Source organism: Rattus norvegicus, chromosome 2 (genome assembly GCF_036323735.1).
Source record: "Rattus norvegicus strain BN/NHsdMcwi chromosome 2, GRCr8, whole genome shotgun sequence".
Classification (NCBI taxonomy): domain Eukaryota; kingdom Metazoa; phylum Chordata; class Mammalia; order Rodentia; family Muridae; genus Rattus; species Rattus norvegicus.
Window position 1 is genome coordinate 191,206,132 of NC_086020.1, and position 27,865 is coordinate 191,233,996.

At 48.0% G+C, this 27,865-nt stretch overlaps 1 protein-coding gene across 1 annotated transcript in view; it reads right to left on the minus strand.

Moving 5' to 3' along the window:
• Ptgfrn (prostaglandin F2 receptor inhibitor) overlaps positions 1-27,301 on the minus strand; it is a 75,267-nt gene extending 47,966 nt beyond the window's left edge. The window contains exon 1 of the mRNA NM_019243.2: positions 27,215-27,301. Coding sequence (NP_062116.2) covers positions 27,215-27,263 — 49 coding nt within the window. The 5' untranslated portion in view covers positions 27,264-27,301. The remainder of the gene's footprint in view (positions 1-27,214) is intronic.
• Positions 27,302-27,865: the final 564 nt, after the last annotated feature.

The following is a 27,865-nucleotide window of genomic DNA, read 5'->3' on the forward strand; positions in this document are numbered from 1 at the left end:
AGACCCTGTCTCAAAAACAGAACCTAGAGGAGCAAAGAGTGGGGAGCAGGGGGCATATGCATGCACTAAATACGTATGAAATACATGTATGAAATTACAGAAGATCTTTTTTCTTAAGAATTACACACACACACACACACACACACACACACACACACACACACACACAGTGGCTGCCTTCAGACACACCAGAAGAAGAAATAGGATCCCATTACAGATGGCTGGAAGTCACCATGTGGGTCCTGGGAATTGAACTCAGGACTCCTGGGAGAGTGGTCAGTGCTCTTCACTGCTGAACCATCTCTCCAGCTCCCACTAAAGAACGTTTTATAAATCAGAAGGAGAAATGTAAAAGTTGGTAAAGTCAGAAGTATGGGGCAGGTACATATCCTCACACAGAGAATGGGAGAACAATGCCACGCTCTGCTGAATGGTGCTATAAAACAGGCTGCCTTCTTCCCACAGCAACTCAGGCCTCAGACACCACCCATGGCCTCACAGTTACTACTTGGAACACACTCCAGCTGACCTTGAACCTCAGATCCTAGGAATGGGGACCTGGACAAAGGTCAGGGAGACAACAATTCCTTCTGGGTATTTTCAGCTTCTCCCAAAGATACTTTTGCTCTTGGTAGACCAGGTACTATAGAGAGGATTCACTGTACGTTGCCACTGGGCAGCACTTCTGACCATATAAGGAAGCTACTTACGGAACAGCAGGTCTGGGTGAACACTCAGACCACAGAGGCAAAGAACAGCATGTGAATGTCTGGGTGCAGTCAAGCCTTCTACAGCATTTTCTACACACTCCAACATGTGCGTCCATGTGCACACGTGCCTTTCTTCTGCTGGCCATGGCAGCTTCTTACAAGTGGCCCTCAGGTTTTTCTAAGCTAATTTCCATCTCTGGTAAATTAAAAGAGTTTTGAAATAAAATATCTGTCTACCCACAGTGACCAGTCCTCTACAGCCGTGATCGCCACTGCTCAAAAAGGAAACCAGCAAGCAAGTCTTTACTTAATTTTAGAGATGAGCAGACCATTCAGGACCTCCCGATGGGACCTTTCACGTGGCGGCAGCACAGCAGTGGCCTTCAGAGAACAACTGAGCCCTTTGCCCAAGCTTCGATCTCTACAAAGTTGGACCCAGAGCACCTGGGGAGATGACTCAGTCAATGAAGTGCTTATCACTCAAGGATGGGGATCTGAGTTCAGATGCCCACATAAAAAAGCTTCGAATGGTCTTGTATAAGCATAACCTAGTGCCGTGGGGGTGGGGCACACAAATACAGATGGAGCCTAGAAGTTTGTTGGTCAGCTTCAGTCTACCTAGTTGGTGAGAGACCCTAACACCAAAAGGTGGAAAGTCACCAAGGAGAACACTCGATGTATACCTACGGCCTCCACACTTATATGCACACACATGCATGTATGCCCTGAATACATGCAAGATCCTCTATATGACCATGTACACATACATATATACACCACATATACAGGGAGAAAAGAAAAAAGAAAAAAACTGACCACGATCAACACTCTGTCCCACCCCTCACTCCTGGGCAAAGGTTCAGAGGAACCAGTGTTCAATCAGTACTCACAACAGTGCCTGGCGTGTGGTGATGACCTCAGGTAATGTTTGAGGTGGGATACTCTAGAATGAACTTGACCATAACCATTCACCTTGCAAGTCTCGCAAGAGAATTGCCAAATTGTAAATATTTCGTATTTCTATTCCTTGGCAAAATGTTGTCTCCCAGGGCCTTCAGGCCCCAGCCTACTTTCCTTCTGAGGTTTCTGTCTTTATTCCTAGTGACTAGAGTTTTGGAACTGAATCCAGCTCATTATCTCAACTCTCCAAGCTTTTTCCCACATGGCTACCAGAATCCTCTCTTTTTTTTAAACACACAAAGCCTGTCATTCCATGGATCGAAGTTTTTAAAGACATTTATTTTTTATTTTTGTGTATCAGTCTTGATGTATCTTGCAAGTCTATCTATACATTGTGTGCATGCCTGGTGCCTGTAGAGGCCAAGGGTGGATGCTGGATCCCCTGGAACTGCAGCTATACAGTTGTGAGAAGGCAGGTAGGAATCAAACCCGGGTCCTCCAGAAGAGCAGCCATTGCTCTTAACCACTGAGCCAGCCCCCAGTCCTATAGATCAGAGTTCTTCAATGGATGCTTATCATATATGCAAACCTTCTCCCAGTAAGCCCCCTATACTGTGGCCACCCTGGCCCAAGCTACCATTTCTCACCACCATCACTGCAATAACTCCCTTTCTATCCACTACAACTCAACCTTTCAAAACCATACACTTTCCTCAGCCCCAAACTCTGCAGTCATTCCCCACTTCACCTCCAAATCCTTACTTTGTTTTCTGGATTCTATATTCTATTCCTCTGCCTCCATGATACTCTGCCACGCTTAACTCTTTTTTTTTTCTTTTTTCTTTTTTTTTTTTTTTCGGGGCTGGGGATCGAACCCAGGACCTTGTGCTTCCTAGGCAAGTGCTCTACCACTGAGCCAAATCCCCAACCCCCGCTTAACTCTTAAGATTCCCTTAAACAGGCAAGAGCCGGTCTAACTTTAGGGCATTTGAAACAAGTTTTTTGGAAATTATGTGTGCGTGCGTGCGTGCAGGCGTGTGTGTGCACATGAATGCAGGTACCCATGGAGGATAGACACGTCAGATGCTCTTGGAAGAGACCTAACATGGTTGCTGAGACCTGAACACCCTTAAATAGTTTGCAAGAGCACTACATGCTGAACATTTAACTACTGAGCTGTCTGTCTGTCCAGCTCAAACCTCAGGGCACTTGCATATCATTTCAGGCCTGAACACTGAAGGTTCACCCTACTGGTTTTTCAACCAACCTTTCCTGGTCCCCTAAAATGGTACTTCCCATTTTTACTGACCTCAAAACGTCCTCTTACCAGTGGTTATTACTGTATGCACTCAGAGATTATTTATTATTATTATTATTATTATTATTATTATTATTATTATTATTATTCATCTATCTCTTCCCATTATGAGCAGTGGCCATTATGTGTCTAGAGCAGGGTCTGGTTCACAAGCTATCCAACAAGTATCTGCCAAATGGAAGACACACAAGGTTCTTCATGACCTGACCCATGGCTACCACCTTCCCCTCTAATGCTTACACTTCAACAAAAACAAACTACCTTCCTTTCTGGAAATGTCACCATGCCCTGTGGTGCCCAGGGCCTCCTCTTCGTTGTCTCCTCTGGCCAGCACTGCTTCCCAGCAATCCTCTTGCTCAGAGGCGGTTTCAGTACCACCTTCCCTCTGTGAAGCATCTCTTCTCCCCAGCACCACCGAGGTCCTCCTCCGCCGAATTCTACCGCAACCTGTACATGTTCCCGGTGGGAGCTATGTTACAGTGTCGCTGGGGAACCAAGCCAGTGGAAGCAGATGCTTCAAAGTGCAAATTCCAATCTAGAAACCTACAAGCCTGAGTAACGTCTTGCGTGCAAGAACTCAGGGTGTCCTCTCATCCGAGCAAACGGAGATTTAAGATTTTGGTAGCAGAACTTCAACTCACCAGTAGCAATCTGGTATTTAGTACAGATTCTCCTTAATATTGTTAAATAGCAGCAAGCGATACTTAAAAATAAATATAACTTGTAAGAGGGAGAGCATATGGCTCTTCTCAAATCAAGAGGAGTATCTGCAGAGCCACACTGCCAATTTTTGTCACAACCTTTGGTAACAGCTGATGACTGCGGGAAAGAGGGGAAGACAAATTCCCTGAGTTTCCAAGTGCTACCAGTGCTTCAAATTAAGAGTCCTAATAGTTTCTGTGCCTAGACAATGTTACCATAGCTCTGCATAAAAATGTCTTTTGTAAGGAACAATTCAGGGCCAGTGAGGTGACCAGTGGACATCCCACTCCATCTCCACTAGGCATGTAAAGATGAAAAGCAAAAGCCCCAAGCTGTTCTCTGACCTCCCCACCTGTAAGCTGAGGCGCGCATGCCCACACACAGGACATGCTGAGGCACGCATGCCCATTCACAGACACACGCTGAGGCGCGCATGCCCAGGCGCGCATGCCCACACACAGGACATGCTGAGGTGCGCATGCCCACACACAGGCACATTTTGAAAGACATACGGTAGTAATAAGTAAAAAAAAGTTTTTTTAAATAACAACTTTTTTTTTTTAAAATGAAGGTTTTATTTGTTCCCAGGGGTCAATAAAAGAAACCTTTATATGAAAACCCTTTAGTTCAGAGTTTTGTTTCGTTTTATAGTCCAGGCTGGCCTCAAACTCAACGTCCTCAGACTCTCGAATGCTGGGGGTAAGTGCTTGTGTGACCGGGCCCGTTGGAAAGCATTTCTCCACTAACTTTAAAGTACTACTGGGAGTTAGCTGCCAGAGCACTTGTTTAACGTGGGAAGTACTGGGCTCATCCCCGGGACTGCATAAACTGATTCTGGAGGCAGGGGGATGAGAAGCTCAAGATCCTCCTCAGCTACACAGCCAAGTTAGCCTAGACTACAGACAGAGGAGTCTGCCTCAAAAAAAAAAAAAAAAAAAAAAAAAAAAAGTACGATTGAGGACATTATCATGTTGCGTTAAAAAAAAAAATCCACCTGGGGAGAGAGTGGGTAGGGGAGCACCCTCATAGAAGCAGGAGGTGGGGGTGAGGGTGGGATACGTGGTTTAAAAATCCACCTGATAAAACGCCACTAGAATCTAGTTTAAAAAAACAAAACAGGGTTGGGGATTTAGCTCAGCGGTAGAGCACTTGCCTAGCAAGCGCAAGGCCCTGGGTTCGGTCCCCAGCTCCGAAAAACAAAACAAAACAAAAAAACCACACAAACAGAACATAATTAAAAAAGAAGAACCAAATCTATGGAACAACTGTACTCCTATTCCAGAAAACACAGCCTGCACAGGTATCTGTGACCGTCTGGGTCTCACGACACTCTAAATCTTTAAGACATAAGAAGGGCACACAGGAGGGGATGGAGAAAGCTTCTACGCCAAAGGAGCTAGTGCCAATCACCATTGCTAAGAGCCCTGCACAGCCTGCTTGGCTTGGGTCCCCTTAGAGACACCTCAAAACCATCCAGACTCTGCACCCTCTGACTATGGATTCGTGGCGGAACACAGTCCAAGAACGGAGTCACGTGAGGGGAAATGTGAGTGCTTATGAGAAAACTCCAAGAAAACAGTCTTGTGACCTCAGTTTCTCCGAGTGTATCGAAGCGGGTGGGTTTGCTTCAGATTACGAGGTATTGCTTATTGCTATTAATCATATGCCTCTACGGAAAAACATGTTTCTGTCACATGCAGCCTGTCCTGGTATGGTAATCGTACATTTTACTCATGTGATTCTTCTTAGTCCTCAGAGTATAAATTGTCTGATGCTCTAAATAAACTTAGCTATTGCATGAGACTTTAGCCTGTCTCATTCTTTTTGGATCCATTCTACCAAGTCCCCAATTAGAGCAGTAAACAGATTCTCGTTTCATTTTTTTTTTCTTAAAGTTTACAGGGAAAAAAATTACTGATTGCAACTGCAGCTAACTCCATCTGTCATTATTCCAACCTGTAAGTCCTCCCCCCTCAAAATATAAAATTCTTACTTCTTTTTGTGCCCTGGCTTCAAGGAGCATCAGTGTTAAATATGACATTCAACCACGAAAATCATTTAGTGTAAATTTCAAATAATTATCTCCTTCCATTTTGCTTTCCATGCTGCCTTGAGAGCTTTGCCTTTTATCTTATTTTAAGGTTCTCTTTGCACTTGTATGCGTATTTCACTGTAAGTCCTCTCGGATATTTGGGGGAGGGGGTAAACAGACATAGATCTGAAAAGTGGGTAACTCAGATTTCCCCTCAGAGGGGACTGTTCTGCTGTAATAAAGTGGTGTGGATCAGACAGCCATCTTTGAGAAGCAGCACAGTGGTCAGGTTAAAACAGCAGATCAATACCTCCGTGAGGAATGAATCACAGTCATGTGAACCCAGTGATGTCCCTTATCTCTGCTCTTGAGAACTCTGCCAGTTCTCAAGTGATCTAGGTCACAAAATGTATGTCCAAACACAGATCTTCGAACACCTCACAGGGCCAAGAAATAACTCTCAAGTTCAGGAACACAAGGAGGGCTAATCTGAAGAGCCAAGAATCTACTTGGGGGGTGGGGAGACCAGCTGAGAAGTGACCCTAGCAGATATAGCACTGGGCTTCCCTTCACACAATGGATATCTCGGAGAGGCATATCCGAGGGCAGAGCAAATTGCTGGGATGCTAAAGCACAAAAGAAAAACTGACGGGTAACCACGTGTGTAATCTCAGAGCCCAGGAGGCTGAAGTGGGAGGATCCCAGAAAGTTTGAGGCCAGCATAGTGAATTCCAGGTCAGCCTGGGCAACAGAGTAAGATCATGCTTCAAACACGTTCCTGAACAAGTACATAAGCATTGTTAAAACATCCTCACAGGAGGACACCAAATCTGGGATTCTGAATTCACAAAGCAAGGCAGGTAAATCTTTTTTACTTTTAGCTCTAAGCCTGGAAGGGCCATGCTCTTGGAACAAAAGCAAAGCCGGAAGCAGAACCAGATCCAGCAAGACTGCGCATCCTAGTTACCCACTGGAGAGGGTGAAGTTTCTTGATACCTTCTTGGTCAGAAGATGAGGTCATCCAGGGAGAGAACAACTTCCCCATGTCAACTGGTTCTTATGGGACAGTCACAATACTAGAACCTGGGCCACAGAAACTGTTCCACAGAAGATCACTTGCCTGGTAAGCTTGAGGACCTTAGGATCAACCCCTGCTACCACAAAGATCAAATTAAAACAATGAGCTGCAAAGATGGCTCGGTGGTTAAGAGTGTGTACTGATCTTGTGAGGGAGTTCAGTTCCCAGCATCCAATTTGGGAAGCTCATGATCATCTGTGACTCTAGCTCTGGGAGATCTTACACCTTCTTCTGGCCCCAGAGGGCACTTGCACATACATGTGCGCGCACACAAACACACACACACACACACACACGCACGCACGAATGGAGACAGTGATAAACAAAAGTTAAAAGATGAGATGAAGAACCAAATAGCTAAATTAAAGGGGAGAAAACACACACTAGAGACAGCGCCTAGGGGTATTCCCAGACATGGATATTAAAGCCACCATGACCTACTAAAGAACTAGCAAACAGATAGTTTAGATAGTTTTACCTACTAAACTGGAATCTATTAAAATGGAAATTTAAATTCTAGAAATAAAAAATACAATAACTAAAACCAAGGATTCACTAAGTAGCTGGGTTGGCAGATTAACCGTAGCATAGAAGCACCCAGTATAAGGAATCTACCGGAGTCCGGGTATAAGCTGATAAGCACATACAAAGGAGGGGGAGAAATAGGAGGGGTACAATAAAAAGATTACAAATGTGTGTGGTTGAGTCCCAGAAGGTATGCGAGAGAAACTAAATTCCCGAAGAGATAATGGCTTAGATTTTTCTTAAACTGAACGATGCTATATTGCAAAAACAAGCTACATTATATATCACAACCAGGATAAACACGGGAGTGCAGCTCAGTAAAATCGCTGAGAGGCAGAGAAGGGAGTCATAGCACAACTGATAACTGACATTCAACAGAAACGATGCTCGTAAAACCACAGAATGGCAGCTTTAAAGCGATTTTTTAAAAAGTAACTGCTAGCCTAGGGAAGGGGGATGGGGTACTTTTAAGTGGAAAGCAAAATAAATATGCTTTCAACCAATTCACCACAAGGAAAAGGTAATTAATTGGCACCAAAAAGAAACACTAAGTGGAGTTCTTCAGACAGAAAGAGCTGGTTCATCTTTAAACCATGAAAACACAAGGAAGCAAAAAGACAGAAACGATTATGTGAGTGACACTACAGAAACTGACCAAATATCAGTGACATCTTTTGGGTTCAATATACACATATAAGTGTATATATGCATTCCTTTTTAAAAAGTTGGTTGTTTTCCTTACTTACATTTCAAATATTACCCTCCTTCCTGGTTCCCCCACATACAACCTCCCCCATTTCTATGAGGGTGCTCCCCCACCCACCCATTCCCATCTCACCATCCTAGCATTCCCCTATGCTGGGTCATCGAGCCTTCACAGGACCAAGGGCCTCCCCTCCCATTGATGCCAAATAAGGCCATCCTCTCCTATATTTGCAGCTGGAGCCATGGGCCCCTCCATGTGTACTCTTTGGTTGGTGGTTTAGTCCTTGGAAGCTCTGGAGGGGTCTGGCTGGTTGATATTATTCTCCCTATGGGGTTTCAAACCCTTTCAGCTCTTTCAGTCCTTCCCCTAACTCTTCCACTGGGGTCCCCATGCTCAGTCCTATGGTTGGCTGCAAGCATCTGTATTGGTCAAGCTCTGGCAGAGCCTCTCAGGGGACAGCTATACCAGGCTCCAGTCAGCAAGTGCTTCTTGGTATCTATATGCATTCTATATACATAGTGGAAATATATGAGGAATAAGAAGAGTGGACTCAGTGGGCAAAGACCCTTGTCACTGCTCCTGATGGCCTGAGTTAGCTGGGGAACTCGCTTCTGTAAGATGTCCTCCGACTCTGTGTGCTCGCTTACGTACACCATGAAAAAGAAATGAAAATGCAATTTTTTTTAAAACTCAGTAGTAGATATGGAGAAGTCAACAATGGACAGGGTTTGTAGTTTTTTAGCAACTTTAATTAAACTTAAATAATTAAATAAAGGGTGCATTGAAGTTTATAAAAATTCAAGCAAAATTAAAAACTTAGGCAAATTTCAACTTTTCTGCATTAATTCTGCTAAAAGTAAATTTGGCTGAAACAGTTACTGGTTAAATGTGTAAACGACACGGGGCTTAATCTCTAGGGTAACCACAAAGATGAAAGGTTGAGCCTGGGGGGGGGGGGGAGGGGTGCACATCTGAAATCACAGCACAAGGCAGGAAGACTGGGAGCCAGGCTGGTCTGCAGGAGATTCTATCTCAAACAACAACAACCAAACAAAATAGCGGGCATTGGGGCCGGAGAGAATAACAAATTGGGGAAGAGATAGAAAAATGCCTTCCACCTAAAGTCACCAGAGCCTTGCTTAGGTCGTCTGTACTATATTCTGTCTGATCCGTTAAGGGATCTATGTGTCTTTGACAGCCATGCTCTCTGAGCTGGGAAGTGTCCAGAGGACTTCTCGTCCAGCAAACACACCAGCAGGTAGGTATTCCTAGCTCGCCACAAATTAAGAGGAAGCTCAACAGATGGCCTGAAGAGGGTCAGGCAGCTTCTGTGAGAGACGGAGTCCCCAGCCCAGTGGTTTATGCACTGAGCTATCAATAACCACAAGCTAGGTCAGTTCTGCCTTGGCTGACTCTGTCTGCTCTGAGAGAAGGAGAAAAACGGCTGGAAATTTCTTCTGAAATACTTCCTATTCCCCAATGGCAGTATGAAGAAAGCAGGCAAGAAAGCAGCAGGAAAACAAGTCATGAAGAAATAGAGTTCCAATAAGTAGACAGGTGAGAAATGGTGAATGAGGCTTGTTAAAATCATTTCAGGAACCTCCTGGTATCTCAGCCCTGGACTTTGATTCCCAATACTCACAGTGGGTGGCTTACAAGAACCTGTAAGTCTAGCTCCAGGGCATTTGACCCCCTCTTCTGGACTACAGGGGCTCCCACATAAATGGTGCATACACATGACACATCAATACAAAATAACCTGAAAGTGATGGCAACTCTAACACACACACACACACACACACACACACACACACACACACACACACGCGCGCGCGCGCGCGCTCGAAAGGTAATGTGATCAGCAGATGGTTGACAATGGAGAGCTGACTCCAGATTACCATCTCCCTCCCTTTAGAATACTCAAGAAGGTAATTAGATGCCTTCAGGTTCCTTGTATCTGGAGTAGCTGAGGAGAGGCAGGAAAAGCCAGGCACGGCTTTCAAGGTAAACGACTGCACACATAATGTGCTCAGCGGTAAGTTCTACCAGCCACCGATGAAATCATTAAGAGAAAACGAGACAATAAAGACCAAACTTTATTTATTGATCCTTTTCCACCTCCCCCTGATAGCCACGGGAAATAATTTTATTTCTCAGGTTATCATCAACATTATTCTAAATCAAGACCTGCAGAGTGTGGCCCAGCTATGAAGCATTCTTGCAATCTGTTCCTATTATTGCTCAAATTTTTATCATCTGGCTTTCAGGTAGGAGCCATTTGTAAGATATGTATCGGCTGCTACGATGACAGCGGTACAGGCAAGGCAGAGCCCTGAAACAGAGAGCTCGGGCCGCTTCCGTTATCAAAGACACTGACACAGCCCAGCCAGTACAGGAGACCAGGTGCCCGGGGAGTCCTAGGAGGATGTGCCTGTCCTCATGTGAGCTGGGGATGGCCACATACAGAAGCAAACTTGCAAACCTTATAGCAAATGCATCTACCGGAGTTCCTGCCTCAACAAACGAGAAACCTTTGTCTGCCTAAGTCTGCCTCTGAGAGATCTGGCATCAGGGGAGCATGCCAGTGTTCACCCAGACAGTCCCTCGGTGATGGGAATGCTGTGTGTGTACACATTAAACAAGTTACAGCCAACAGAGAATGTGCAATGAAGTCACACATGGCAGTATTTCACAAATGCCATCCCAAAGCAAATATGGTTCTACTAGAATGGTCTTCAAAAAAAAAAAAAAAGTCCAATTAAGTACCACCAAGTGGTGGCAGCAGCAGTGACTGTGCACGCCTTTAATCTCAGTGCTCTGAAGGCAGAGGCAGGCAGATCTCAGAGTTTGAGGCCAGCCTGGTCTACAGATCAAGTTCCATGATAGCCAGGGCTATACAAAGGAAACCCTGTCTCAAAAAAATTCTAAAAAGCAGCTCAGTTAAGAGCTCGCCGTTGGGGTTGGGGATTTAGCTCAGTGGTAGAGCACTTGCCTAGCAACCACAAGGCCCTGGGTTCAGTCCCCAGCTCCGAAAAAAAAAAAAAAAAAAGAAGAAAAGGAAAAGAGCTCACCGTTGTAGTTAGACATAAGCTTGTGTTTGAACACTTACGGTCTCCATATGGTGGTTGTGAATGGTTGTAGAGTAAGAGGTGGAGCCTAGCTGGAAGTATAGTCTGGCTCCTCGTTCCGTCTTCTCTCTACTTCCTGTTCTGCCATGAAGTGAGATGGTGGAGAACACCAGATGCGTGCTCTTGCCAGCATGGAATGACCTGCCTTCCACCCTCCATCAAGGGCCATATAGACCAAATCCGTGAGCCCAAAGAAGCCTATCCTCTCTTTCAACTGCTTCTTGTTGGGCATCTGCTCACAACAAGAAAATAACCAGTATATTAAGATACACTGGACAAATACGAATTATTAATTCAATAAACAACTGCAGAGCAAGAAACACCGTGCTAGGCCACAGGCACATGAGGTGTGCCAGGTGTCTGTCTTGAGGGGTAACAGGATAACAAGAGGAAGTGCTAAGAAGTGCTGTGAAGCTACAAGAAGAAAGCATTCCCCTCCACAGGCCTTGGTGAAGGGGCCTCCATGCAGGGCCATTATTCCAACTTACTTTGAGACGGTAAGGTAAAAGGAAGACTGAACAGAGACACAGAAGGTGACTAAGGGGAGTGGCCTCAACAAAGAAAGATCTCCACGCAGAGTGGGTTCCCAGAGCAGATGTGGCAGCCAGTGGATTACTACAGATCTGCCCCTCTACTGAATAACAGGGAAGGGAAGTGAGAGTCAAAGCCAAAGGTGGCAGCTGCACTGGAGGGTTTGGGAAGCTAATAGCCAGTGAAAACCCCCTCTCCAAAGGAAACAGAAGAGCAGGAATCGCCAACCGTCCTAATACTGCGCCCCTTTAATACAGTTCCTCACACTGTGGTGATCCCCAACCATAACATTATTTTGTTGTTGTTTCATAACTGTAGTTTTACTACTGTTATGAATCATAATGTAAAGATCTGATATGCGGGGAATCTAATGAGAACGGCTGCACCAGAGAAAACCAGTGAGGTTCAGACAGGTTGAAATGTACACTAGATAGCTGAAGGGAAGGTGTAACTAACAGGCCACATGGGTGAAGGATGATCCAGAGAGTGAAATCTGATTCCCTCAACGTGTGCATGATAGTTCCCAGGCCTGCAGTCCTCTGTAACCACTTATATCCAGAAATCTCTTAGCTTTCAGACGATGTTCCCTGGGTCACAAGGGAGAAAGGAGGCTTGCCTCCACCTGAACAAGAACTCGGTTCTTTCCAGCCAGTGCCTCCACTGCCTTGAATAACCACTCCCTCCTGCATCACAGACAAGGATGGTGCCGAAGACAGTCAGAGATGGAGAGCCTCCACCGAGGAACAGACTCTCAGGTCACAACGCACACACAGACTAGACCGTTGCTAACTGAACTCAACCTGACAGTGTGCTTCCAGTTCTGGGGCCTTTGAGAGGCTGTGGCAGGCTGAAACCATAAATCTTTAATGCTACATTATGAAACTGTGGGGCTCGAAGTGTGTCAACTTGGCTAAGCACAAACTACATTCTCCAGAATCCTCCTCTCCTGTAACTCCGGGTGAGAGCTGGACAAGACAGAAATGTCACATGAGATTTGGGAAGCCGAGGGCCTTCTGCTCTGGTGGGCCTCAAGTTTAAGGCAGGGGGAGACAGAGCAGACGTGCCCTTGAGCCCAGCTGGTCCTTGCTCTTTGTCTCCTGTCTCTTGCCAGATGTTGCTCTCAGGGACTCCATGACCGCCAAGACCACTGGGTACTTGGATGCCAGCACAGAAGTAAACAATGAGGTAGATGTCCTTCAGATCCCCACAACGGTCTCTGGAGACTCCAACTGCTTTGTTCCTGGTTTCGTCAATCTTCAATTTGCCAACACCCACCCAAGCTCAGGAAGGCCAATCTGAGACTGGCTCCTGACCAACTGACTCCCCTTTCAACTTCACTTCTTCAGCTCTTCTGGTAGTTGTGTGAAACCTAACTTATATTCCATAATAGTCACAGCAGCTCCACCTCCCCGATGGAACGTAACCTAATAGAGCAAACCAAGTGTTGACTCTCTGCCCTTAAGGACCAGAACCACCGGACGGTTACAGCACTGCTCTCTACAGTCTGTAAACTATGCTCACAAGAGTCAATGCTCGCCCAGGAGAGGATTAAATAAGGAAACTGAGGTTCAAAAAGTCATATGAGCAAGTGATAATTTTTTTTAAAGGAGATGCAAAAAACCGCCTTGAGGCAATCTGTACCATTGACTAGGCAGAGTAACAACCCATTGAACACACAATGGTTTAAAATGGCTCTCTTTCCATGGACCACAGACGAGGCTGAGGCACCAGTCATCCACAAGGATTATTTCAGCACATTCTATAAAATTAACAGCTGCTAGAGGCCCAGGCACTGCCTAGCATCCCTCCCTCCTCAGCCATCCTCTATCCTCTCCACCTACAAACCGGCCAGCATGGCCTGCCAAGTTCTGTGTGAACACCTGGTCCCGTCTGAGCTACACATTTAAAGAGAACAGAGGAAAGCATCAGGCTTAGACTCGAGAATGGGCAGGAAAGACGCCTGAGCCAAATCTGGGTAGACTCTCTACTAGGTTAGATTTTTGTATCACTCTCTCTTAAGCCAGGCTCTCCTCTTCCTCTGACCTGTGTGTCCCTCCTCCAGCAAGACCTAGAACCTGTTCTTGAAGTTCAAAGGTAGTGCAGGTGGGGTGGGGTCGACGCCAGCCAACTTCCCTGTAAGGCTTAGGAAAGAACCGAGTGTGAGCCCTTGTCATGCAAGAAATTAGATGGGAGATTCTGGGTTTGTCTGTGTGGCTTTTAAAGAAAAGATGGCCATTAACAAGGCAGGAATGAAACCGCTTGCATTCACAAACTCTTTGTGTAGACCCACCGCATGCAGAGCCATAGGGATTGACAGGCCCCCTATTGGCTGACGAACAGGGCAGTGATATAGCACAGCTGGGGGTGGGGTGATCCTGAAACAGGAAAAATATCAAGTAATTAAAGGAACAGAGGGACCCAAAGCACTTCAGGGAAGTCACAGCCTAAAAGCCAAACAGAAACAACTGTGTTCAACTCTCTCTCAACTCTTAGTCAGACGACATTTTCCTAAGACTCGTCTCTTCATGCCCAACCTTTTGATATAGAATGACCTCATTAAAGTCCAACCTTGGGAACCGCGTGGTCAAGTTACTTAAGCAAACAAGTAGTATGCTTTAGCCAAGTTTATGATTCCGTACTGGGCAACAAGTATGGCTCTCCTCAACTGCTTGCAACACACCTTTCCTTACAAGTCATCCTTTACTCCAGCTGCGAACTTTCTTATTCATTCAAAGTCAACTTTCAGGAGAGGGTAGGGTGGCACACATCTGTGATCCCAGCACTTGGGAGGTCGATAAAAAAAAGAATTCTAAGTTTGAGGCCAGTCTACGATTTATCACGTGCTTTCAAGACCCGCCTGGTCTCCATAGAGAGACCTTGTCTCAAGAAAAAAATAAACAGAAAATAAAAGAAACAGCCAACAAGCACTTATAAACCAGTGTATTTCTTTGCCTGCATTCTTCCATCTGCTTGGAAAACCCACCCCCTCTCAGCCAGACAAAACCTATACTGAATTTCAGGACCTAATGAGCTCAAATGAGTCCACACTGTTGAACCTCAGTGCCCACCCAGGCAGCGTTCAGATGGTGCCTGCAGAGGGCCAGCCCACCCATCAGCATTCCAGGCCGGCTGCCTCCCTCACTGGATGTGAGACTAGAGGGACAGATGGCTTCCTGCACGTCAAATCCCCAGCCCAGCTTGATGTTGTACCTGTGGCCACTTCTCACTCCACGAGTTCCTGGAATCCCAAAGGCATCATAAACCCTTGGCTCCTGGTCCAGATGGGTTAACAGGGGTACTTAATCTCATCAATTTTAGAAACAGTCCCTCACTAAGACACTTTAAAACAAGCTTTTGGCTGAGCTCGTCACAGAAAGTGAAGGGCACCTGTCTGGAGCAAGTGTGGCACCTGGCAAAGTCAATGAGCTGAGCTGCAAGCCGCACAGCAAGTGACACCCTGCCAGTCCCCATATTCTCAACACCAGCTCCCAAGATGTCACAGCACTCCTCTTTGGGGTAGTAACAGCCAGGTACCCAGGTGCTTCAGAGCCTTAATGAAAAGCTCTCTCTATAGACATGCCATTAAAGCCTTCTGAAAGGCACACACAGAGGCAGGGGTGACCCTGGCAGTGACACCAATGGGCAGAGAAGCACACCTGCCTTCTTAGCCTTTCTGCCAAAGCTCCTCTAGCTGAAGTAGCAGAAGAGTCTCCAGCTTCCTCAAACTCTTCTAAACTTTCGGTCTTTAACAATTGCTGGACATTTTACCAATGCCAACTCTCTTCCCATTGATGTCAAACCTGTCAGCTAAGGAACCAAGGGACCGTGTCTATGTCCTTATGTGCCCCAGGTTCTAGAATAATGACTGGCACAGGGTAGATAATAAATGATGGCTTAAGCGAGGCAGACAGTGAGACGTGGCACAGGCTTCAGGCAGCAGCTTCAGTGTCCTACCCTGAGACGTGGCTCAGAGCTGGCTGCCTGCTAAACAGTGATGACAAGCAGACGGTCTGTGGTTGGGACCAACCCAGCCACAAGGTCCTGGAAACAAGTCCTGGGGAGAAGGAAGCCTGGTCTCTTCACTGTGAACTCTAGGAGGAGTCTTGGGTGTGTGTAGAGGGAACAGATGTTGTTGTACAATGGGAAAGGCTATACCAACCCCACAAAGGGAGGAAGGGGTGGGGATAGTAAAGGGACAATACTGAGACTCTATGAGTGGCATGTCTTACACACAAGCTGCCAAGAGAAGAACAGAGGCATTCCACAGAAAGGATGGAGACTTTCTCACCGTGTGTATGCATGTGTGTGTGCATGTGTGTGTGCATGTATGTGGTGTGTGCATGTGTGGTATGTGTGTGGTGTGTATGCATGTGTGGTGTGTGTGCATGTGTGTGGTGTGTGCATATGTGATATGTTTGCCTGTGTATATATGTGTGTTTTGTGTACATGTGTGGTGTGTGTGCATTGTATGGTGTGGTATGTGTGCATGTGTATGCATGTGTGCATGTGTGTGCATGTGTGGTATGTATGCATGTATGGTGTGTGTGCATGTGTATGTGTAACATATGAATACTATATAATATGCACAAATCCCACAGATGCTTTCTAAACATGTAAGTAAATCCAACCATACAAAGACTCATGCTGCTACACACCGAGATGAACAAAAACCCTCCCTGCCTTTGTGACCCTCCACGGATGCCCGAAGAGAACTTCCTTCCCCATTACTGATATATCAAGCCCTTTCTGGGACTCATACTGATATTTCGGATAAACCTGTTGGTGGGAATAAATGGTTATTAAAGTGGGACTCCAATGAATAAGCTACACGACTAAATAAACCTTGTTTCCGCAGAAAACCCGCTAACATCCCACCCTTCCTCTAAAACTTATCTGTGTCTCTTCTCCGGGTGATAGTCCTTTGAAGAAACACTGTGTTAAACGACCTAAGGGGAACATCAGTAATTGTTTGGTGAGCTGTTTTCCTTGTAAGAAACAACCAAAAATAGGCGTATGGCCTGACTTATCACCTTCATTTAACAGCCTTGCTTCCTGGAAGTCCCAGAAGGCTTCATAAGCGGTGTGCGCGTGGCTGGGGCTGCTCTGTGGGCGCTGATGATGCTGCCAACACCTTTCAGGGTGACTTTGCACACAGTCTTCCTCTCCACCCACTCCCTTTCCCAGAATTTAATATCCACAGCCCCTGAGGACTCTTATTTGCACAGCTTACGTCAGGTAATCCCTAAATGGGATGCTGGGCTGGACATGTTCAACCCCCGTGGTCATTTCCCTACCTGGACATCTCTACACTTGCTGGTCTACCTGCTCTGTGAACATTTTCCAAGAGCAGCTCCTGGTTCCAGACATACCCCTTTAATTGTGACGGCCCCATAGACACAGCCATCTAATAACTCATTCACTCAGATCCTTAAAAGCACGAAGGATCCACCCTCTGTTCAGTTACAACTGGCTCTGTTTCTTCTTGGGACTGCCTTTGTTAATTCCTTTGTTATGTGTCACAGTGTCGGGAACATGGTAAATATTCCCCGGTGCTGCTGAGGGAAAGCAGGAATGCCTTGTCTTGCAAAGGAGACTAGCAGTCAGGCACAAATCATCTGTTCCTCCTAGAGCCGTGGCCATGCCCACCGACTAACATGACAAAGTACCCGCCATGTACCCAGCCCTGGGTCAGGCATCATCGTCTTAACTTGGATTTACCGTATGGATTTCTCAATCAAGGATGACAGACTGTAATGTCTTCTAATAAATAAAAAAACATTTGGATGTTCTAGCTTTCAGAAAATGGAAAAATGAATGGCTGTGCCAAGTGCTTTTTTTTTTTTAAAGGATAAAAAAATAAAAAATAAAAACCCTCTTCATTGCAAGCAATATACGCTAAGAGGCAACACCCTGGATCGACACAGAGTCTGATGTTACTCCTGGTCATCCAGGGAAAAGATGTATTCAGAAAGCAGGGCCCACCCCATCAGCTCTAGAATAGTGCAAAGTAGCAAGCTACTTAACACACACGATTCATCCCTGAAGGGGTCTCTCGGGATAGCACTGCTGAATTTAGCTGCACCTCAAAGCATCCAGGGAGGAGGACTGGGCAACAGCCAAGCCATATCAAGCCATAGGCCAGAAGCACAGGTTCCTACCAGTATCTCACAAGTGTTCTAGGTTGCATCCCTCGGTGGGACGGTACCCAGCAACATCCTCAACTTTCCCCTTTCAGACCAAGGGAGAAGAAGATCCCCTGAGAACACCAGGGGACACTTAGCCTACTAAGGGTCATGTGAGAGGAAGGTAGGTCAGAATTTGAACTCTCCTCCTTTAGGAAGGGTGTCAAACCCAGAACATTGTCAATGTTTAGACACATCTAAATATCAGTATCCCTTCTTGCTATGCTGGACATGGTGACACATGCTTGTAATCCTGGAACTCGGGAGGCCGAAGCAGGAAGACCATGAATTTGAAGCCAGTGTGGGTGGGAGGGAGGAGGGAAGCAGAGAGCAGTGGAGGGGAGAGAGAAAGGGAGATAAATGGGGAGAGGGCACTAGCTGGAACGAGTACAAGCGCAAATACACTCCTGTAGGGTGGAGCCATCAATCAGGCTCCATAGGAGACCCGAAGAATAAAGAATAAAGGCAGAAAAAAATACAAGTTACATTTCTGAAGGTTGCAACTTAATCACACACTTCCAACCTACTAACATTGTATATCCTCAATCGAAACTTCCACCAACAACAAATGAAAGGCAGTAATATAGTTACCCATCCCATCACTCACTTTGAAGTGCTATGTGGGTTTTGTCCTTTTGTTTTTTTTAAACCTAGAAATCAGTATGAAAACCAGTTGACCTGGTGATGACCACACCAGAACTCTAAAGAACCTAGAAAGAGATCCCACAGGAAATGGACAGGAGGAGGAGGAGGAGTTGCTGGTCACAGACAGAAGAGCAGACAACATCCAGAGTCTTAGTGGCACCAACCAGTGACCAGTCCCAGGTCAGTGAGAAAGACCACTGACAGGGGCTGCAGACCTGAGCAGTGCTGGGGAAGATGGCGATGGGCCAGCAAAGCCAGGGCCAACCAAGAGGCCCATATGGCCCACAGCAGGAGTCAGCATGCTCAAAGAAGTCTGGAGGCGGAAGGGGAGCCTTTCAGAACCAGCTAAACTAATCCTTATTACAGGGGCTAAGAGCGACTCAGCAATTTGTTCAAGGTCAAGAAACAAGTGAGGAGAAGGAATAAGGAGCGATCCAAGCCTCTGGTCTTCAAAGACAGTGAGAGGATTGTTAGCACGCGTTAGCTGCCTGTATCAACTCCTTCGCATGTACAGAGATCCATCTGAATGATGTGTGAGTTTGAGTTTCAGCAGCTCTGTCACTTACAGTATGACCCTGAGCAATTTATCTCACAGTGCCTCAGTGCCTTCATCTAATGGATGGGGATAATAACCCATCTGCTGTGGTTACAAAGCCTATTCAACAAGTCAATACGTGGAAAGTGTAACGCCTGGTACGAGCTAAACACCACAGAGGAGGTGGGCAGGGGTTTTCTGGAGAACTGTTATATTGGTTGCGCTCGGCCCTCAGTGTATCATAGTCAGCAGTTTTCACCATTTCCCTTCTATACCCAGGACTGAGGCTTCTAGGAAGTCACATGGCTCCTCCCTAAACATCTGAGGCCAACCCTAGTCTGGTATTAATGCTAAACTGCCCCAAACAGCGGAAAGGCTCTGGTTAAACGCTTATCTATGATCCCTCTATCACCACCCCCCAGATCCTCTGTTGGAGATTCTAGATTGTGAAGCCTCAAAGCCCTCTGCAGAGTCACAAGCCTTGACGTCTCATTCACCGGTCTGTCCTACTTGACCTCCTTGGCCAACCTTCCCTGTGAGGTTCTCTGAGGCTCTGAGTCCTTGGTCCCCCATCCTTCTAACCTCATTCCATGGGAAGGCATGATGTCATTCCTCCTATGTGCCAAATTTGGTGGATTTAACACAAAAACCAAGCTGGCAGCTTCCACCGTATGCCCACACTGCTCCGTCCTTCAGTGCTAACTGCTGCCTCCCACATCCAGCAAGCCCAGCACTAACCCACTGTGCTCACTGCCTCTGGCCCTGCCCTTTGCTCTATCACTCACTGGGAAAGCCATGCTGCCATATATGCTGCGTGCAAAGTCTCCTTGCAGACTAGAACGCCCTGCTCACTGGTGTGCATCTGAGCCTCCTAGGCATCCGGCTCAGCGGCAGACTCCGATTCAGCACATTAGACTGGATCAGGACAGTCCAGGCATGCTGTGGTTCCAGGCCACATTAGAAATGTATATGCGCTGACTGGAATGCTTGCATTTTAAAGATAGTCTTTACATTAATGACAATCCTCTAAGAGAGGCATTCTGCCCATTTCCCAGAGATGGAAAGTGAGGTTCAAAGTAGCAAAGAAACTTGTCTAAGGTCCAGAGTGTAGGAGGCAGAGTTCAAAGGAGGGCTGGTTTCAAAGCCTAAACCCAGTACTTCTTCTCCATGTAGGTTATTTTTAACCAGGAGCTGGGGTGGGATGGGAAGGGTACCATGTATAGAGACAGTTTTTAAATCATACGTGCAATGGTTTGTCTGTAACAAATTACTGCAGCCCTCTCAGGTACCATAACCAGAGAAGAGATGGGCTGGGCCTGTTCTCATGCAGGAAGCCTTGGCTGGAATATCCACCAAACACTTTTCTTTCCTTTTTTTTTTTTTTTCCAAAAAGTCGCCCAAGGGAGCTAACGAGATGGCTCAGTAAGCTAAGTGCTTGCTATGCAACCAAAAAGGCCTGAGTTTGATTCCCAGCCCACATTTGTAACCCCAGCACCAGAATGGTAAAGACAGCTGGATCCCTGAGGCTTGTGGGCCAGCAAGACAGACACACAGACACACAGACGCACGCATGCACTCATGCACACTCAGAACACGTTAAAATAGCCATCCAGGAGTAGGTTAACTCTACTGATCCAGACATTAGATAACACCGAGAAGAAATGAGACACACAGAAAACTTCTCCCTACACTGTCTGGGAACTATGGGGACATTCTAGAGCTGCAAAGGTTAAGAGGACTGACTGCAGGAACCGTGTTCCACACTATAGCACTCCTCCCAAACCCTGCCTGCACCTCCTCATCTCTGTTCGGACCATGCAAAGCCAAGGACTCTCCCTGAGCTCCAACCTCACTGACTCTATTCTGTGGAGTCCATCTAGGGCCCAGGCATGTGTAGTCCCTCTCCAGCCTGTTTCCCCGGCTGCTCTTCCACATGATGGGGTCTCCTGGATCCTACTGAACAGGTACCACCTTCAAAGCAGTCTCCTACCTGGCACCTCTTGGGGAGGGAGGTGAGCCTCTGAGTCAAGAATGTCCTCCTTACCTGCTGACCTCAGCACTTGTTTTCAAACCCAACTTTACTGTACAGTCAAACTTTAGTGTCCCGAGCCCGAGGGCGAGCTTGTGAGGGCTGTGTTCACCACGAGCCTCCACACCAGGCCCACACTTTTCTCTCGTCATCTTTCTGGTTTGCAGCAGCACTTCCCGCCTCCACTCCCTGTTTAGCAAGCCAGCTCCCACTCGGCTCTGCTCGGCTTCCAATAGGATGTTCATCTGGCTCTCTTCCCAACCCTCTGATGACTACTTCTAGAACTTTCCCTTCTGACCTGCTGCCAACTCTTTCACCCCTTTTCTGTGAAGGTCCTAATCCTACATCTAATGCACCTCGTGCCACCACACTGGATAGAGCTCAATCTGCCCTGCTCCCCCCTCACTTCAGAATCCACAGCACTCAGAGGCCTGATCTGTGTAAATGACACGGGCTCAGGGTCTGCTGAGTGGACGAATGAGCTGCAAACCATGCGTGTTTTTTCTTTTTTTCCTTCCCCCTTTCTTTCCTTTTCCTTTTTCCCCCTAAAGTCTTGAGAGGGCAGCCTAAGCTAGCCTTGAACTCTCAATCTTACTGCCTCTCTAAAGCTGAGATTTCGGCTAGCAAATCTGACTCCATTTCCATCTTCAAACCGTTCATCCCGAGGCAGGACGGGATGCTGAGGTTCCCTGAGTGCCCTCTAATCATGGCCTCCCAGGGCCGACCACCAGATCCTGATATATCTGCAGCCCACACGAAACTAACGGGGATTCCTTACCCTGGCCCCCAGGCTGCAGCTTGCTCCAGCATTAAACAAGAACAAGGGAGAGCCATTTCCAACATATTCTTGGCTCATGGTTGCTTTTAAGGTCTGAGAAGTAACCTATCCGGCGGCAAAGTGCCTCCATGTCATTTAGATTCCATGGCAGCACGCCTTCTGCAATGAACCTTGAACCCGCGAGCACAACTCTGCTCTTTAATGTTCTCGGCCAGATTCACCCGAGACACAACAGCATCCAATGCACGGTCCCTCGGTCCCCTGAAACACTCCAAGTGATGCTGACACATCCGCGTTCCAACTGCTCACGAAGGTGTGAAACAGGCTGCAGGTAGAGCCTTGGAATGCTTAAACCTGAATCGTGCCCCGTAGCGACTCCATCCTCCAGCACAAACACTAGGGAGCACCGAGTGAAATAAACATTCAAAGAACATCATAAACACACGCTTCCATTGTCTTGTCTCCTGGAAATCACGCCGCCAGTGTGTGACGCTGGGTCTGTGTGTGCTCCTTTCCAAAGAGGTGTGTGTGTGTTGGGGGGCAGGGGTGGTAGCCCAAGATCTAAAAAAAAAAAAAAAACAAAAACAAAAACCCACCACCAACTCTGCCAACTCCAGCATTTCGTCTTTCCCGGAAGATAAATTATTTAGAATTTTTTTTGCCAGCTCGAGTTATTTTCCCAAAGCAGAGTCAAACGGCCTAGCAGCCCTGCCTTACAGAAACCAATGCAGTTAAACCAAACAGCTATGAACTGGTCCTGACAGCTTCCACCAACTTCATTTGATAAAGTGAGACACAGACACACTCCGACAGACCAGCCCACACTTTATTCACTGCCAGACGCAGCGCCAATCCATACATATAGATTCATCTATAGGGAGAAAAATCAGCTCGGCAGTTCATCACCAAAACCAAATAGCCATATAAAAGCCGCCCAGCCCGGCTGCCTTGTAAGGAGTGTCACTGATGACTACCGCCCCTATCCAGCAGGCTAATAAGAATAATTATAGCCAGGGCAGGCATTAATCAGCTTGGCAGATACAGGAATTCTGTTAACAAGACTGAAATAAGTGCCAAGGAATCTCTGAAGACCACAGCACTTCAAAGGCTGTTTAAGCTAGAGGGATTCACGCTTGCTTCTCCTGCGAGCCTTCCTCCTTATGCGGTGCCCTGTGGAGCAGCAAGCTTCATTTGAGCCCTATTCCTCTGAGCAGGCAATGAGGACCTGCAAGGTTGTCACATCTGAGAGGTGCATGCTGACACCATTACTCCCTTCTGCACTGCACCTGGGCCCCACACACCCTGGATCCTATTTTTAATTACGGCTTTGCATTCTAACCACGATCATCTTTTCTTCATCTAAATCTCAAACAATGGGCAGCGTGCGGGCGGGCACAGTGAACAACGGTCAGCGGCTCCTTAGCGCTGACATGATGGAGTCCTGTTCTGACTGAACAAGTTGTTGCACAATTCCGGGTACCTGATTCCTCATCTATAAGAAGAAAACAACTGAGCCTTTCCCAAGATTTGAATGATTGACAGATCCTGACACTCAAGTGGTAGCTACTGATGCTCCGTGCCTGCCAGGAGCAGAGGCCTTACAGAAGCCACCAGAGAAGAGCAAGGTTCAGGGTCATTCTCTAGTTACCACCAAGTAAGCAAATAAAGGATAAAGTTTATCTTGTGTCATGCATCCTCCAGGAGACTGCTTGGTGCCTCCAAACCCCAAGTCCATCCTTCTGTTTTTCACGGTAGCCGGCAGATGGCTGCCGGTTTCTGCTGTGTTCTCTAGCTTCCCTTGCAGCTAGTATGATATGGAACTAAACTGTCTCCAGCGGAATACACACGGAAATGACGTCACTTCTGAGCTTTGCCCATGGAGTATCCATTATACCATCCAAGCTGCCTCCCTCCTTCATGGGGCTAGAAGAGTAAGGATGATGGTTACGTGATCCTGAAAACCAGGGGAAGGGATCACCAACCCGGGGACCAGTGGGCTGTGTGAAACAAGGGCCTACCCAAACTGTCCGTCAGAAGCACGCCACTGTGGTGGTGGTGGTGAGGGGGGGTGGGGGGGGTGGGTATTGTCATCCTATTTTACCAGGAGTGTGCAATTAAGGCAGTATAGCCTACCTAATTAGCATAATACCCTTTTACAGAAGCTGAATTTGAAAATATAAGTGTGATACTGTTGTCATTTAAAAGCTATCTTAGTAGATTTGCATTTTTTAAAAAGATGTAGAGAATGTATTAATGACTCTCTTGTCTACTTACTTCCCACAAATAATAAAATTTAAAAGAGGACATATCCATTTACATGTTCCCAGTTAGTCAAACGCATCCTGTGTGTCATACAGCCTAATATTAAGAGAATAGAGGGCTAGCAAGACCAATAGGGCCCTGCCTCTGGAGGGTAACCAGGTGAGGATGTAAGACCTGGGGACAGACAATGACACTGGTGTCATGAACAGGGGCCATGACATAAAACAAAGGTTGCCTGGCCACCCACAAGGTGCCAACAATTCACAACTCAGCCTGTTCCACACCTCCCTCACACCCCCTACCTCTTCAGTCATCTTCATCCCTCCTCCCCCAACCCTCCTCCCATCTCCTGGAACAACTTGGTGCCATTTCTACAGGAGGGATGCACTTTACTCACCCACAATATGCTTTCCCCAGAGCCCCGGGACGCCCTTCTATCCTTTCTTCCAAAATTCTAATTATTCTCAAGGCTCAGCTCACATGTCACCTCTTTGGCAAAAGCAACTCCAACCTCCAAATCAAAATGAACCCCCTCCTTCCTGCTTCTCCCCAGTGCTGAGCTGGGGTCAGGGCTTGCACTGTTTTTACCACTATTTTACACAGCCCAGTCAACCACTTTGTGTGGTGCTATACTTCTGTCATTTGCTGGGTGGGACTGAGTGGGTCTGGCCCACTGGTCAGTAGGCTTAATGAGAAAGCTTCAAGGGGAGCTTCAGGGGCAAAGGGACTTACGCGGGGAAGAGACGGGGTGAAAGAGGGCTAGAAAACGCAACAGATTTCATGAGGAGTAGCAAAAAGGTGCTTAGAAAGAAATCTCTAAAGCAGAAAGTAGAAAGCAAACACAAGAGGCGTCTCCGAGAGAAAGATAACAAGAGTTCAATGCACACAGGTGGGGGCACCGAATCATCCACTGGAAAAATAGCGACCTTAGAGGAGAGCTGGAGGAAACCAGTCAAGTGAGGGGTCAAGCTGTCTTCGTGGGGAGCCTCCAAGGCCTTGGCTACAATGGGAAAACACAGGGTGGGTGAGTGGAGTGTGGGGCTTTCAGAAGGATGGACACAGCTTGAACTTGTGCTTGGGAAAAGGTACAAAAAGGGATGGGGTTCAGGTGGAGCCCACAGAGGGTCACCATACAAGCGGCAGTGACATCACGACTCCATTCTGGCAGCAAGACCTGAGAGATGACCATCTTGCTTATCAACACGCTCCCTTTCCACACTCAGAGTGTGTGGGAAAATGTATCAACACTGGAAGGATGCCTCAGAGGTCAGGCTGGAGCTGCACCTGGTACGGTATCAAGGGACAGAGTTTATAGATGGCACATCAACCATTCAGAGAATTGGTGGGTGAATCTGCACTGGGCAATCACACCCAAAATTCTTTTAAGTCTCATCAAGGTTGGATGCATGGGTATACCACCATGATTTTCCCTAGGCTGTGCTCCCCCACAACCCCCCTGACCCTGGGCTGTTGGATGTGGCTTGTTTATTTGTCTGATATGATGGATGGAATCCAGAACCCGGCAAAGCTACACAAATACAGAGCTGCAACCCCAGTCCCTCAAGGGCATCCTTTTTAAACTTCTACCTCACGCTACCCTCTTAACTGGTTCATACATAGACTGACCACTCTAGGGAGAGTCAGTCACATAAACCACAAAGTGAGTAGCAGATGGGAGTGGTGCCCTATGCAATCTGTGCCACCACAGGCCACGGCCCTGCTTGACCCAGACATATAAGTCAATTAAATGGTGGGGACTATCCCCAGCAATGTGCAACAAATACACAACTTACAAGGACAGGTGCCTGGCAGGGGAAATTTAAAGGGGACTAAGATCAGAAACCACAGAGAACCACTGGATGTTTTCTGCACATGGGCTGTAGCTGGAGGATTTTGTCTAGGTGAGTTCTTGGAGGGAATCATTGCCAGAAAACCCCTCAGAGGTGAAGTATCTTAGTAGCAGACAGAAAGGCTAGTTTGCAGGCAGCCAGGACTCATGGGGGCTGGGACAGTAATGTCCTAATGCCAGCAGAAGGGGAGTGGTGGAGGGAGGTCTCCACTGGGACCCCCACAGCATCAGAAGTGCAGTAATTTAGCCTCTGTGCAGCTGAGGCCTGGCTGGGATAGACAACACATACTATGTGCTCTGAGAAAGCTTGAGATTTATCTTCTGCAGGGGCTTGGAAGGGAACCAGGGCTGGGTCTGGAATCCTGCTTGTCCTAGATGACACTGGTCACAGGGATCCAAGCATATAACCACACTAGGGGATCTGCCTTCCTGAACCAAAGCAGGCATTAAATAAATACATCAAGTGACTGGTTAAGATCACCCTGTGTATCTACGTGAAGATGGTGTCTGTGTAAGGAGTGAATGGAAAATGGAGAGAGGAGGGGGAAGCTCAGGAAAGATTCCTTGGGTGGGTGAGGGGATACCGGGCCAAACCACTGAGAGGCACCAAGGATTTCCAGAGGGTAAAAGAGAAAGAGCCAGTAACAAGGGAAGTAACAGGTAGAAAAGTTGGAAAAGCTGGGCTCTCGGGTCTTTGTGTATTAATCAGAGGCTAGCCAGCTTCAGGAGACGCTGGAAGGCAACACTGAGGCTGATTTGGCTAGATGGCAGGGATGGTACAAGACTGTCACAGTAACGCTGGGCAACCCAGTGACCTTCGTGGAAGATAGTTGGATTCTCTTGCTTCCCTGGAAAAGCAACTCAGCATGGGCTAGCGAGTGAAGAACGATCCCGACCGGCCTCAGCTATGGCGGGACACAGCAAAGGCTCACATTTCCGCCCAGCCGGGCACGCGGGTTGGGGCCGCCCGCACCTTCCGGGGCCGGGAGTTCAAGGTGAGCCCGGCTCCCGGTGGCCAACAGGTAGAGAGCGCTGTGGTGGAACCGGCCACGAGCCACTCCCCCGGCACACGTGAGAACCCGGCTCGGTCAGGCCGGGCGGCTCCGGATACCCAGAGCGCGGGCCCAGGAGGATGTGCACCGGGCTCCGATCGGCCCCACACCGCTCCCTTCCCGGCCGGCGGCCCGGCGCTCGGGATCCCGGTCTCCCGGGAGCCGCCCCGGGCACCTCGGGTGCCCCAGGCTCCAAGCGGCAGCCGCGCCCCCCCGGGACCCAGCGCCCCGCCGCGCCCCACGCGCACTCACCCAGCGATAGGAGCGCCAGCAGCAGCGGCCTCGGCGCCGGGCGCCCCATGCTCGGCCGGCGGGAGCGACTCTCCGCCTCCTCCTCCTTCCCCGCCGCCGCTCCTCCTCCTCCTCCTCCAGCTCCGGCTGCTCCAGAGTCGGCTGCTCCGCCGGGCCGCGCGCCTGCTCCGCTCTCCCCGCCGGCCGAGCGAGCCCAGCGCCGGCGCGGACGTGCGCACCTGGCTCCTCGCGGCCCTCCGCCTCCTCCTCTCCCGCCCTCCGCCAGCCGCCGGGCCCCGGAGCCGGCCTCGTCGATCCCAGGGCGCAGCAGCCCGGACCGCCTTCCGAAAGCAAAAGGGAAGAGCCTTAGCGTCCGCCCGCCCGCGCCTCCCACCCGGCGCTGTGCCAGCAACAAACACAAACTTTCCCAAGCCCCTCCCCGCTCCAGGTAACGGAGGAGGCGCCGGGGCCACCGGCTTAAAGGGGAGGAGACGCCCGAGCCCACCCAGCCTTCCCCTCGGGCCCCCACCCTTCGAGAAACTTTCCTCCGACCTTTAAAAGTTGGCCTGGAAGACTTGTCTGGAAACCTCATCGTTTGGGCCCTATCCCGGGACGCCCGACATTCCTTCGCGGTGGAATCCCCACGAGTGTCTCACAGCCAGCAACCCACAT